General features: G+C 39.3%; 1 protein-coding gene across 1 annotated transcript; it reads left to right on the forward strand.

Annotated features, from left to right (window-relative positions):
• Positions 1-316: 316 nt before the first annotated feature.
• On the forward strand, positions 317-11056 carry pitx1 (paired-like homeodomain 1). Its single transcript, XM_029448348.1, has 4 exons — positions 317-362; positions 5535-5684; positions 6874-7076; positions 10457-11056. The coding sequence occupies exons 1-4, from the start codon at positions 317-319 to the stop codon at positions 11003-11005; spliced, it is 948 nt and encodes a 315-aa protein (XP_029304208.1). The 3' UTR covers positions 11006-11056.
• The last annotated feature ends 2089 nt before the right edge of the window (positions 11057-13145 follow it).

The raw sequence follows: 13145 nt of genomic DNA on the forward strand, positions 1-13145 counted from the left end.
TCGTTTTTCCTGCATTGCCCTGGAATTGTGCATATCATAATTATATATTCAAATGTTCTAAAAAGATATAACAGTAGAAAAAAGACTTCAGCATGAATAAGAAGTTTCCTGTAAGAGAAGTTGTATTACTGGATTATTGGTTGTTGGTTTTAAACAAATGTGAATGAGTGCATCAGAGCACATTTGATAAGAGCTTATCTAAAATATTATATTATTTGGTTAAAGAGAGGGAAATAAATGTATTTGACTTAGTTTTATATGCAGGATTTGTTTTCTTCTGATGCACCTTTCTTCTTCTGTTTTTCAGGTTACTGGAATGGAACCGAATCCGTCGAAAAATGTGATTTCTTGTGGGGACGCAGGTATGATTTCACAACTGTTAAACCAGTCTTGCCTTATTTGAGTTACAAAACTAGAAACCATCATGTGAAGCACAATGATGCTGTCGTTTAAGTATGTACTTCTCGGGTTTTGGCAAAAGGTCAGAACTTGTTATTGGAACATTTTGCAGCACACAAGCTGTGCGTGTTCACAGGCATCTGCTTTTAGACTGAATATGTTTGATATGTGGTTAATTAATGCGCAGGGCATTTACCACATGAAGATATGAGGAAATATCAGATAATGAGATGCAAATGGCAGCAAACTGAAACAACATTTTCAACATTGTAGTTTATAGTTGAGGATTATTTACAGATAATATAATCTGCTTTATTTTGTGCGTCTGGTTTCTGATGATAATGATTTCCTTGCGAGTCATTTTGCCTTTGAAAATCAAAACAAAACAGAAAAACATTAAGCCAGATAGACAGCAAGAAACAACAAGCTCTATTTAGAAGAAAGAAAATATTTCCAAGCAGTTTACATGTAATATCTTTCTCATAACAATAATTTAAGTTTTTCAATTAAAAAATGAGTTTTCTTCTGTAAAGCTGGACTTAATCACAAAGTAGTGCGTCAAATGGAGACGTTACAACTCTGGAAAACATCCGCGGTTTTTTAAAGATATTTAAATACCAGACATGCACGTGAGGCGAAGACTGGTTGTGGACAATCCTCTTAAATTAGAAAATGTTTTACAGGAAAAAATCATTTATAAACAATAAAGCAGCTTCAACTTAAAAAGGTCAGATCCTAACAAGCAAATTGGAAACATTTATTATATAGACAAACTGGCTGAAAGAAGTTAGGACTGCTTAGTATGTTTGTATTTGTATTGGAGGAGGAAGATCAGACTAAACGGATTTAAAGTTACGGTGGAATATATGCTGCTGATAAACACATGTGCGTTTTTATTGGTTTCTGGAGGTTATTGACTATCCAGAAACGAATCTTTGTGTGGGACAAATGTGGATTTCCTTTAAGGACTAATTCCACTTCAACTCAAGATATCCATATTTTTATTTTTCTATAAACCCACAGTAAATTCCTGCTGGGCTGAGTAAACAATATGATGCGTGTATGCATGCCGAACCTGGCTAAAGTTCATATAGGAAATCCGAAAAGAGAGGAAATTTCACAGAATTTCTTTTTCATTTACGAGTATTCCCTCTGATGGCCATTAGAGCTTATTGTTTTATTTACACCTGCGTCCCCTCGGTCAGGTTGTTTGTTGGTTGTCAGGCTCCAGGTCAAACAGGCCTTGGACCATGCAGAGAAACCATCACCAAGGAAATAATCAGCTCTGTCCTTCTCCAGTTACCCACCGTGTCCAGTTACATCTCCACTGCTGTCCTGCTCGCCAGCTTTAATTTTCTATATGCTTTGTTTTTTTGTGTGCCCCCGTTGTTCTAGCTTTACTTTGTTTGGTTGCCTTACAGCTAAGAGAGGAACAGATACTGTACACCAGTGTATTTTTACGAGTGTTTGATGTATGATTAACGGTGGTCGCAGAGTTTATTTTCACTTCTTGGAGGAAAAATATGAGTGTTTGCATTTCCACTGGCCTTTAACCTGTCCTGCCGGATGGAAAGGCTTTTTAACTCATCCATCACACGCAAGTGCCCTCCAGAGCAGAGGAGGAGCAGGACGCGGGCATGGATGCAGGCTGAGGAGGCTGGGTATTTAGATTACTCCCATCTATCAGCCTTTAATATCTGCTGGAGCACAGGGGAAGGTAGAATCACAGGAGCCCCTCCATGGAAAATCTCCATGTGCTGTAAATCCTTTAATATTCCTGTGGGGACTTCAAGGGTCAGCGGGTTTATTGTGATTTCTGTTCTCCTAGTGCTGCTCCAATATTCATATTGTATTAGAAAAAGGACTTTTTGAATAATAGCCTGTGATTTCCCCGTAACAGGCCAATAGGACTTTCAGTTTCTTACCTAAAGTTATTATAGAAAGACTTCAGTTTAAGGATACAGCTGAAGTTCTGCTCTTATCATCATCGTATATTGACGAGAGCCGTATACACTGCAAAGATACGCAATGTAACCCCCAAATAACACGCAACGTTTCAATTCGTTCAGTCTTCACAACCTAAATAGTAAATACCAACTGCTGAGGTCATCGAGCTCACTTTTTTACTAAATGCATCTTTTAACTCTACGCAGCACACAGATCCCACTTCTGCTCTCTTTAAAACAGTTTTACGCACTCGTCTGCTGCTCAGAAAGTCAGTAAGCAGGCAGGGGATAGTGGTTGTTCTGCCCAAGGGCACTCCAGCAGGCTATATGTGAGGGTCGAACTTGTTACACACAACAGGCCACCCGTAAAGCATGCTGGAGCTGGATAGTCTGATAATGACATAGTTCTGCAATAAAAATCCAAACCACTAGTTTGGCTAATTCAATTTCTAGATGTTCAGATTTTCGTGATTTTTAAATTAGAATAAATTAAGATGACAGGCCTGTAATGTGTCTATAATGCGTGAGCCCTGCTCTCTTTAGAACTTGCTCTGTGCAGAGACAGGCTGAACAAATATAGATGGGAAAAAGTGATTGTTAAGAGCTTGCACAATTGTCTTTTGAAAGGGCCTTCGGGGGAGTTTTCCGGTCGGACGGGGATCTCATGTCAGAAGTCACTGTCATACAAAGGCCGAAAATGTTCGAGACTGGCGCCGGTGACAGTCCGAGTCCCAGACGGTGAGACCGGTGCGCATTTACCCGACACATGTAGGCTTCGAGCCACTGCACGTCAGCAGGTCTCATATTGCAGAAGAGACTTAATTAAAACTAACAGTATATGTAGTCAAAACAAATGTGTAAATTGACGTAATCTGTGTTTTGCACTTGGTTTTGTGTTTAGGCGTAATTGCGACACAACAAATATCTCTTTGGCAGTTTAGTCACTCACAGCTGATTTTCTTTAAGAGATTTATTTTGCTTTTGTATTTAGATCATTTTGTCTGTTTCATTATTTAGCAAAAGAAAGTAGTTAATTCAAGAAACATTGGTTTAATGGGAACACATTTCTGACTCAGTTGACACATGTTTGCCTTCTTTTAATTGTAAGAAATGTGATTTTAGGTCAACTACAGTAAAATATTAAAACCTGAAATGTTGCTGTTGGTCTACACACGCAGTAAAAGGAGATCTTAGCACACGCGGGGGTCAATTATACTATAAACACAATACGTAGATATGTCTGAAGCTTATATGTTGCGTAAAAAAAGTACCCATACTAAGAGACTAAAAATTGCTCTTAAAATAAAAACAAATGCAATCATTGACTTCCCAAGATGCACCAGATCTACGTAAACCCAAAATCATAACAATAATGCTTCATCTGGTGCCAACCTGACTGTAATTGAAATGAAGGTATTTAGCTTTCCTTGTTTAGTGACCAGAAGGCACTGCAGCGTTTAACAAATAAAGGATTTGGTAAGAAAAGAAGAAAACAACCGTCTCATTTGAACTGCAGCTGCTGTATTACTGCATGTTTTTACTCCAGTGCAGCACACACTGAGATCAGCAAGTCCACATCTGGACGAAGCTCTGTAGTTCTCCACACAGACACATGAATGTTCAGAGGGTTCACTCTAAATGCACGCGCTGTGCATGCGTGTGAGGGATGAAAGATTATAAATCCAGAAAACACCCTGAAATTATAACATCTGATTTGAATTTCTGATGTTCAAAATGTACTTTTATAACCGTCTTTCACAACTTGTATCGAAATGATACCACAGGACGTGATTTGGTTTGGATTCAAAATTGCTTGAATACTTTCTCCACAGCAGTAAAAACAGACAGGCCTGGCTGTCATTTGTGCGTCAGCGCCCACAAAACGGACTGAAGGCAGATTTGTCACCATCAGCAGCCACATTTAGTTATCTGTAATCAGATCATATTAGCGGACCATCAATCATAATAGGATTGTGTGCGGAGAGGTTGGGATGCAGTGTTGTCAGACCACTGAGGACATGTTTAAGTTTAGAGAAATGTTTTATTCATGTTTGATTGTCAGTGTGTTTGGGGGAACGTGCAGCTGAGACAGATCTGCTGCCGTCAACAGATTATTCCAGCGTGATGTTTGTCCTGCTACGCAAACACAGAACGTGTGTTAAATCATGAGCTCTGATCTGCTTGTCCTTTATTAATCTGATTGTTTATATATCAAAGTGAAACAATGAGCTGATAGAACGACACTCAGTCAGTTTACAGTGTGTGCCATTATTCATTGCACACAATAAGCTTCATATCACCGTGCACTTTTCATACTGAAAAAAACAGTAACTGGGCAGGCCCGTGTGAGATGGCAAATGTTTATTCAACTCAGTACATATGCGAGATATACATAGTGTGGGTGCGTCTGTATATTAACGCACCCGGATGCGCTGGGAGAAAAAAAACATCAAACATGCCTGCACGAATAAAAGGCCCATTTTACCACTAAAGAGCAAAGCGGTGCAGTGCGCGCGCCCGATAAATGTAAAAAAAAAAAGCAAATAAACGCTGCAAGAAATGTTAAACGTTAAACCAGCCATTCAGAGCAATACTGAGCAGTGAAAGTATATTAACACTGAACAAACTGTAGAGTATAAATGCACTCGGTAGAAAGTGTCGTTACGTTTTCACTCCACCTAAACTTGCCGTTTTGCATGTGATAAAACCAAAAAAGGTCTGATCAATTATTAGCACTTCTTTTTTCTTCCTCCACTTGTTTTAGCTTGACGTCAGACTTGTTTGGGTGGATATTTTCTTGCAGCGGGCAGGATTAGTGGGTGTGGCTTGCTCATTTTGGGGAGGTTAGACGCAGCAGATGGGTGGGTCTCATGTGTGAGGTGGAGAGCCGGAGCTTCCTCTCGATCACAGCGGGCAGAAGCTTTTCCCTGCAGCCGAGAGAATCATAGCGCACTGTGCCGTCCCTGCTGTACAGGAGGGAAAGGGAGCCGTGTGATTTTTTATTCCCTTTAAGTATTTTCTTCGTGGAAAAAAACAACCCTTTCGTTGGAAATTTCCCCCTGTGTGCTTCATCCTCTCATGTCGTGGTGTGTGTCTGGCAGCGGGTGGATTTTTAGCTGTTGAGGAAAGCTTTGTACAGCAGCCCAGGATTCATCCCGTTTCCTCTTTGTACGCATCCTTCTCTTCAAGGTGGGATGAATTTGGACAGAATCGCAGAGGCAGTGAGAGCCCCGCCGGCCCGCGACGTGGCCCCCGCGTTTCATTTACCGAGAACTTCAAACAGCAGTCGAGAAACTTTAGAGAACTCAAGCAGCGAGTCTTCAGACACAGAGTTGGCAGGTACACAGTCAGAGTGCTTTTAGCAACTCGATTCCTTCTTCTGAGTGCAATAACAGTTTAGTTTACGTCTCCATAAGCACGGGCTGTCACAGAGGCAGCTCGGCATTTTCGTGCTACGGAGAAATGAGAATATTACTTAACTTGTGTCCCAGTGTTTGCTTATTATCTCTGCAATGACGAATTATTTCCTTGTATTACGGTGCAACATGCAACATGGATACAATCGTCATAAACTTTGTAGTAAATCCTAGTTTGGTCTTAGTTTTATTTCTGCTCTGTAGTTTATTGCGTATCAATAGAACAGAACAGGGGAAATAGTGCCGTGTTTGTGCAGTTACACCCCTTTTGTGTTTATTGCGCTGGCTGAACCAGACACTTGGCAGGATCCCGAGGTCTGTCAGGCAAAAATGTGCAGAACAGCCTGGCCTGCTGTCAGTAAATGCATTAAAACAAACTATAAATATTGAGCACATCCACCAATCTAAACTAAAAGCTGGTCTGTATTAACAATTCTTGAAGAAGCTTTTTGTTCTTCAACTTATCCACATTTTTTAGAAAAACGTCCTCTTCTCTGTCTCAGTGAACATGAGGAAGAAAATATGGCAGAATGTCATTTGTTTCTCATTTCCTTTGTTGTTATTTATAGGGCTTAAATCGATAATGTTGTTGTGGCTTTAGGTTTTAAATTGCTTTTTATTTTTGGCAAATATTCGAGACTATTACTATTTTAGTGATTAACCTTTGCACGTGTTGACCCTTCAGTTTAATGAGGCAATCTTGTTAGAACACGAATACAAGATAGCAGTTGGGAGATAAGTGTGCAGACCTCGTCGTAAAGAAAGTAATATTGATCCATCAGCGTAAAGCGAAAAGAGCCAAGTGTGTTTGAAAGACTCGACACACAACTCCCAGGCATGTTTGTAAATATTAGCTTTAATCCGTCTCTTTGGCTTATTTTTCACGTACAACTTTATTTATAGATGTGGCTTTGCTTATTTCATGCCGGCAGACGTTTTTTGTTATAGTTGACCTACAGCTTTAGTCGTTTCTTTGCACGTTGGTGCACTTAATTCCAGTCTGAAACTACTACTAACTTTTTCAATGCAAAAAAAATGTCCCTTATCTACATGTTTTTCAAAGTGCCATAGCTGCAGCATACAATAATTTCACCCCGATTTGTGATCCCCAGAAAAGGAGAGGAGCGCTGAACACAGGAGCGATGATGGGAACGTGGATGATCCCAAGAAGAAGAAGCAGCGGCGGCAGCGGACTCACTTCACCAGCCAGCAGCTGCAGGAGCTGGAAGCCACTTTCCAGAGGAACCGCTACCCGGACATGAGCACCAGGGAGGAAATCGCCGTGTGGACCAACCTGACCGAGGCCAGAGTCCGGGTAAGAGTCCAGCAGCCAGGCCTCCGGCCGTGCGTAATGTGTAGAGACGATTTTTAGAAATAAATTGCAGCTTTCTTGGATGGGAGAATTCTTAAGCAATTACCTAAATAAATGAAATAACTTCAACAAACATGAAATAAATAAATAACGAAATGTTAAGCGAAATATGAAAAAAAACTATACCATACTAAACGTGGCATGAACTGCTTCATATCAGTCACACTGTTGTTGTGCTGAATTAATACAAGTATTTGCTAAATTGACCATTGATTTCATTTTCAATAAATTGAGCTATTTCAAAAAAGACATTTTAGAAAGATCTCCATGGATGTAAACACACAACATGCTTATTATATATAATATAAACAGTGAAAATCCAGCCTTAATGGAGTTCGTGTGAATTACAGCAGTGACTTGAAACAACTCAGTCAGAAACTAAATGCGACAATATTCAAAGACACACTGAAGAAAATCCGTTGATAAAAAAAACTGGGAGATTTTCAAAACTATGGTGTTAACAGATATTAAGTTGCAGTCACCCCTGACTGCTACGGTGCATCCACAAAAGTCTTCCATTATTAAAACACGTGCGTAATTCTCAAGTCAGCTCAACTTTCTAACATAAGCAGTTCGTTCTGAAACACACTCTCACGTCAACGCAGTTCATGTTGAAAATTGAGCAGAAATGTAAGCTGTCTTTAACTCGTGGGATCTGTTGGAATGGCCATCTCTTTTTGAGGGTGCATCTGCGCTGCTAATGGAGCCAAGTGAGGATTTGTCTTTTGATGACATCATCAAAAGTCTGGACCCTTATTTGTCCCCGAGGATACTGTGCATGCAGTCAATTCTACCTGGACCTTTGTGCAATAAATAGGAACAGCATGCCGTTGTATTTATTCATGAAGGATGTTTCAGCACAACCAACTTTAATCATAAGATATTTGAATTATTTGAATATAGAAGTAGAAAATAGCTGACACATGAAGTTTCTTTCTACTCTAAGCGGATATTCCTTTTCTCAGACAAAAATGTGGAAGCAAGAAAAGTGCTTTAAACACAAAACAATTGCAGTTGGTTTTAATTTACAGCAACTGGCGCCTGGCGGCTCGTCCTTGCAAAATCCTCCGTCTCAAATTGCATTAAAAAAATGCATACAGCTATTTAAAGTGCAGGGGAAAGTTTTAAAAAAAAAGTCTCAGAAGTTCTCAGTGCTGGGTTTTCATTTCTTGAGCCAAGGAGGGTGAATTTCAAACACTGCAGCCTTTTATTTTAGCGGAATAAAAAGGAAACACTGTGAAGCGCGTGGCGTGACAACGCGCAGCCTGAATATGTCTGGTTCATATCTGAGCATTTATTAAAATGTTTTGACATATTTAAGTGTTTGGACTTGACCTTTGTAAGGTCATCAGTGTTCAATCAAGCTTGGCAGATAATATATCGAGATTGAAGGATATGTGTGTGCTCAGCCTTTTGAATGTATTTTAATTAGCTCCAATTAGTTATTGTTTTTGGTTGTCAACATGCAATTAAAACCAGAAGTTTGTTTGTTTTTGTCGTTGTATGTTTTGCTCTGCACAGGAAACTGAAGCCTCACGCGAGGTGAGGCGGTGCTGTGAAACGCAGCCTGTGTGTTTCCTCTGCAGCTCTGTCACATCGCTCATGTCTTTGTGGACAATTTGTCCGCAGCACTGTTCCCTGCACGACTATAAATAGCCATCGCGGGCCCGTCTGATGATACCACTTGTAAACTGTTTCTTCTATGAATTAAAAATGACTCGCAGAGTGCCGACTAACGGATATTTTGTCAGGTTTCGATAAGGCATGAGGATATCCAGAGGCACGTTTCTGATCCATGTACAGTCATTCCCCCCGCGCGTTTTGTTCATGCTGCAAACTTGTTAGTTTTATTTTGGGATGTCTGACATACATACTGATATTTATAATCTACACACACGTAGGCCTTAATTTTACTAGCATGCAAAGCAGAAATTAATACGCTCAATAATGACTTTAAAACACATCCTTGGCTCGAGCTTTAGTCAGAACACATTTATTGTGTAGGCCGTTACTGTTTTATTCCAATCATGTCGTGAATGTATTCCTTTACAATTTGTAAACAATTTATAAATCTATCATAACAGGAATTCAATTGCAGAAAAAATTAAATACTTGAATATACATTCAGGGAATATTTAATTGAAAACACTTATAAAAATGTTTTCATGCGAGGATTTTGGACAAACGTTTATCTTTTAATTAGGTTTCTATCCTTGCGCACTCTGAGATAATTTAACACTTTCTGCACAAACAACACAATTATATAAATAAAAACAAACACAAAGCAGCAGTTTAGAACAATGAAACTGTCCATTTCAACATCTGCCGTTCGTCATTTCTTTATTATTTTGAGCATATTGAAAGGGAACTTTACTAGATGAATTTATAGTTTATGTCTGCACAGTAGCCTGCTGGACACTGGAGCTGCAGCAGCTGCTCCTCTAATTTAAATGCGTGTTGCGATGCAGAAAAATCGGAATGATTAGGACTACGTCTGATGTGTTCACCGGGGATAGAAAGCAGCATAACAGCAATAATACAAATGTCAACTCGGGTCTTGAGAACTCAAAATGGGATTAATTACACGTAGACGAAAAGTGTTATGTTATATATTTCAAAAGGCACAAACTGATTTAAATAACAAGTAAAAATTATAGAGCCTAACTGCAAACTTTGCATTAGGCAAATAAGCCTCTTGGGTGTCTTCCTCACATGATCATAGTTTAAAATACAATCTGGGCCTTTTTGACGTGTTTACAAACTGCTGTAAACAATTGTTTAATTATGAGAACATTGAACAGATGTAGCTGTATTAAAGAACTGACAATGTTGGACTGCAGCTTCAGATTTGCAAACATTATGCAACTTAATTGGAGCCTCATTCGAAGATGTTTAATATTTAGATTTTTTGTTTTAAGATTTTTTAAATAACATGCAAGTTTGTGTGTGTGTGTGTGTGTGTGTGTGTGTGTGTGTGTGTGTGTGTGTGTGTGTGTGTGTGTGTGTGTGTGTGTGTGTGTGTCCTGAAGGCAGCAGCACTTTTGGGGCCACTAAAAGTGCACAGAAATATTTTTCCATCATTATTAACTACAATTTATGACATTCAAGAACAGCCGATACAGAGTCATTGCATGTTTATTACCACTTAAGAAACTGCCACATACTTGTAACTCGTTGTTGGCTATAAACAGGAAGTCAAGTTAAGGAAGTGTACTTACTTTAATGACAAAAACCAGGATATTTGACTATTTGGGGGGCCCCATTTCTCAGTTGACCCTGCTCATATATGTCCACAGTGCTAACCGTGTGTGTCTCTCCTCCAGGTGTGGTTCAAAAACCGCCGGGCTAAGTGGAGGAAGCGCGAGCGCAACCAGCAGATGGACCTGTGCAAGAACAGCTACCTGCCGCAGTTCAGCGGCCTCATGCAGCCTTATGAAGACATGTACCCGGCTTACACCTACAACAACTGGACCAACAAGGGCCTCACCCCGGCGCCGCTGTCCACCAAGAACTTCACCTTCTTCAACTCCATGAGCCCCCTCACCTCACAGTCCATGTTCTCAGCGCCCAACTCCATCTCCTCCATGAGCATGGCCTCCGGGATGGGCCATTCCGCCGTAACTGGCATGCCCACCCCGGGCCTCAACAACATCAGCAACCTGAACGGGATCGGCACGTCCGGCATCAACTCGGCCATGTCGCCGTCCGCGTGTCCGTACGGGCCTCCCGGGTCTCCGTACAGCGTTTACCGGGACACTTGCAACTCCAGCCTGGCCACCCTCAGACTCAAATCCAAACAACATCCAACTTTTGGATACAGCAGCCTGCAGAGCCCCGGCTCGAGCCTGAACGCCTGTCAATACAACAGCTGACGGGCCAAAAACGCGGCCTAAATGTTAGTCTACAAATATAAATAAATATATATGTGATAAACGGACACGGTGTCAGAGCTTTCAGGCTACCTGCGGATGAAAAAAAAAAAAAAAAGACAACTAAACTGGATTAGTTGCAGTCATTTTTCAAAAAAAAAGAGAGAAAAGAATGGATTATGCGGGTTATATGTGTTTACCAATGAACTTGCACAGCAATTGAAATGTCCAGTTTTTTTTGGATTTTTTAAAATGATGAAGACGTGTTACATTGCTGCATTGTACATATATAAATGTAAATATATACAGGCCTAACATATGAAACTGACAATGGGATTTTTTTTCTTCTTCTTTTTTTGTGCTTGCTTGCTTTTGAAGACTGCTGGGGGGGGGGGGGATCTCGACCTAGATAAGGATTTGCAAGAAAAAAAAAATGTTGATCATGCCTCCAGACTCAATAAGAGAAAAGAAATTTAGCCTATATTGTACATATTGTATACTGCTTCTGTGTGCTTTCTATTTACCGTCTTTGCAGACTGCCACCGGCCCGTTTGACTCCATGACGCCTCCCGTTTAGTGACTTTACTCTGAAATGTTTTTCCATTTTGTTTGCTGAAATAGAAAACCCCGCATGTTTAAACTTGAGTGCAACGTATTTTGTACGATAATGTAAGTCTTTGCAGAAGTAAGTTCATTAGCCTAAACTGTATACAAAAGGTGATTCAAAGTCCCCGTGTGTTTATGGTAACATGTTTGTTTGAATAAACTCCAGGAAAAGAGAGATTTATTTCAAGTATGTTTTAGAGGAGTCTTTGTTTAACGAGACAAGAGGGACAGTCCCCCCCCCCCCCCCCCCCCCCCCCCAAAGAGGAGCAAAAAATTCATAACTTTATTGATCCACTCAGTTTAAAAAAGGATAATCTCACAAATAAGAAGTTTTTAAAGATTATTAAGAATAGCCAGTAGCTATCTGAGCTTTAACCAGGGTAGTTGTTCATTTTGAAGTTTAATCCTGCATCATTGCTTTTTCTTTCACATGATTGCACATCAAATTATATTTTCTTTGTGGAGGGAAATAAATCCTCCAGAGTTTATACGAATCTTGCAAACTTCCAGACCTTAATATCTAAATGTCTAGGAATAATATGATCATTGTCTAAAGCCTTATTTTATATTATGGGCAATTGTTATTTGGTGAGTATGATAATCACCATATTGTCCCGCTCGTCCTATAAATCCATCTGATTTTATTTTACAATATACTTGTCCAAATATAGATTTCTGATTTTATTTTTACTTGATCTTTAGTTTATTTTAAAGTATCTTACATGTGAGTTGAAGCCATTTATATGTATATATATATGTATATATATATATATATATATATATATATATATATACACGTTTGAATTTATTTTAGCTGCAAAAATATGAAACTCAGACTCGTGTGTCTCCAAATGAGTCCAACCTTCTAGAAAAAGACAACATACTTCTTTGGTGATAATCCCACGCACGTTGGTCTAAGGGCAAACAAAATGAATTGCATCAAAACCATATCTTGTTTTCTGACACCTGCCGAAATCCCCATATCTATATTACTCACCGTTAGACTGATATTAGCGCGCAGGACAAATGGCAGTAATGATTGTGTGCTTTAACTGATAGTGCTCTGCTCTGAGAGGGGAGGATGTTAGGATTAGAGGCAACACTTGCATAAACCATCAAATGTAAGACAGGCTTTTAATGACTAATAAAACAGCCTATGACACCTGGAGAATACTGATATTAGACCTACAGTGTTACACACTCATCTAAACCAGTGTTTAGGCATAATAGTACATTTTAACTTCATAATTGTCTACACAGATATTCCTCTATTCTACACATTATTGCACTTTATATGCTTCTTAAAAGTGAGTTTGACATTTGTATTAGATCTCCTATAGTACGTAAAATAGTCCTATAGTGTGTATGTGACACTCCGAAATTAGTCTATCTTGACTGGTGGCTTTTTAGTTATAAAAATGTGATCTTAAATAAATAAAAGAAGTGAGTATATGTTGACTTATAAGTGTCTTTATATATATGTATATATATATATATATATATATATATATATATATATATATATATATATCATCTA

The sequence above is a fragment of the Cottoperca gobio genome, chromosome 14 (assembly GCF_900634415.1).
Source record: "Cottoperca gobio chromosome 14, fCotGob3.1, whole genome shotgun sequence".
Taxonomy (NCBI): Eukaryota; Metazoa; Chordata; class Actinopteri; order Perciformes; family Bovichtidae; genus Cottoperca; species Cottoperca gobio.

Coding starts and splice junctions, on each gene's coding strand:
- pitx1 (XM_029448348.1), top strand. CDS start 317: ATGGAACCGAATCCGTCGAAAAATGTGATTTCTTGTGGGGACGCAG. Junction 5,685..6,873: donor TTCAGACACAGAGTTGGCAG/GTACACAGTCAG, acceptor TGTGATCCCCAG/AAAAGGAGAGGAGCGCTGAA. Junction 7,077..10,456: donor TGACCGAGGCCAGAGTCCGG/GTAAGAGTCCAG, acceptor TCTCTCCTCCAG/GTGTGGTTCAAAAACCGCCG.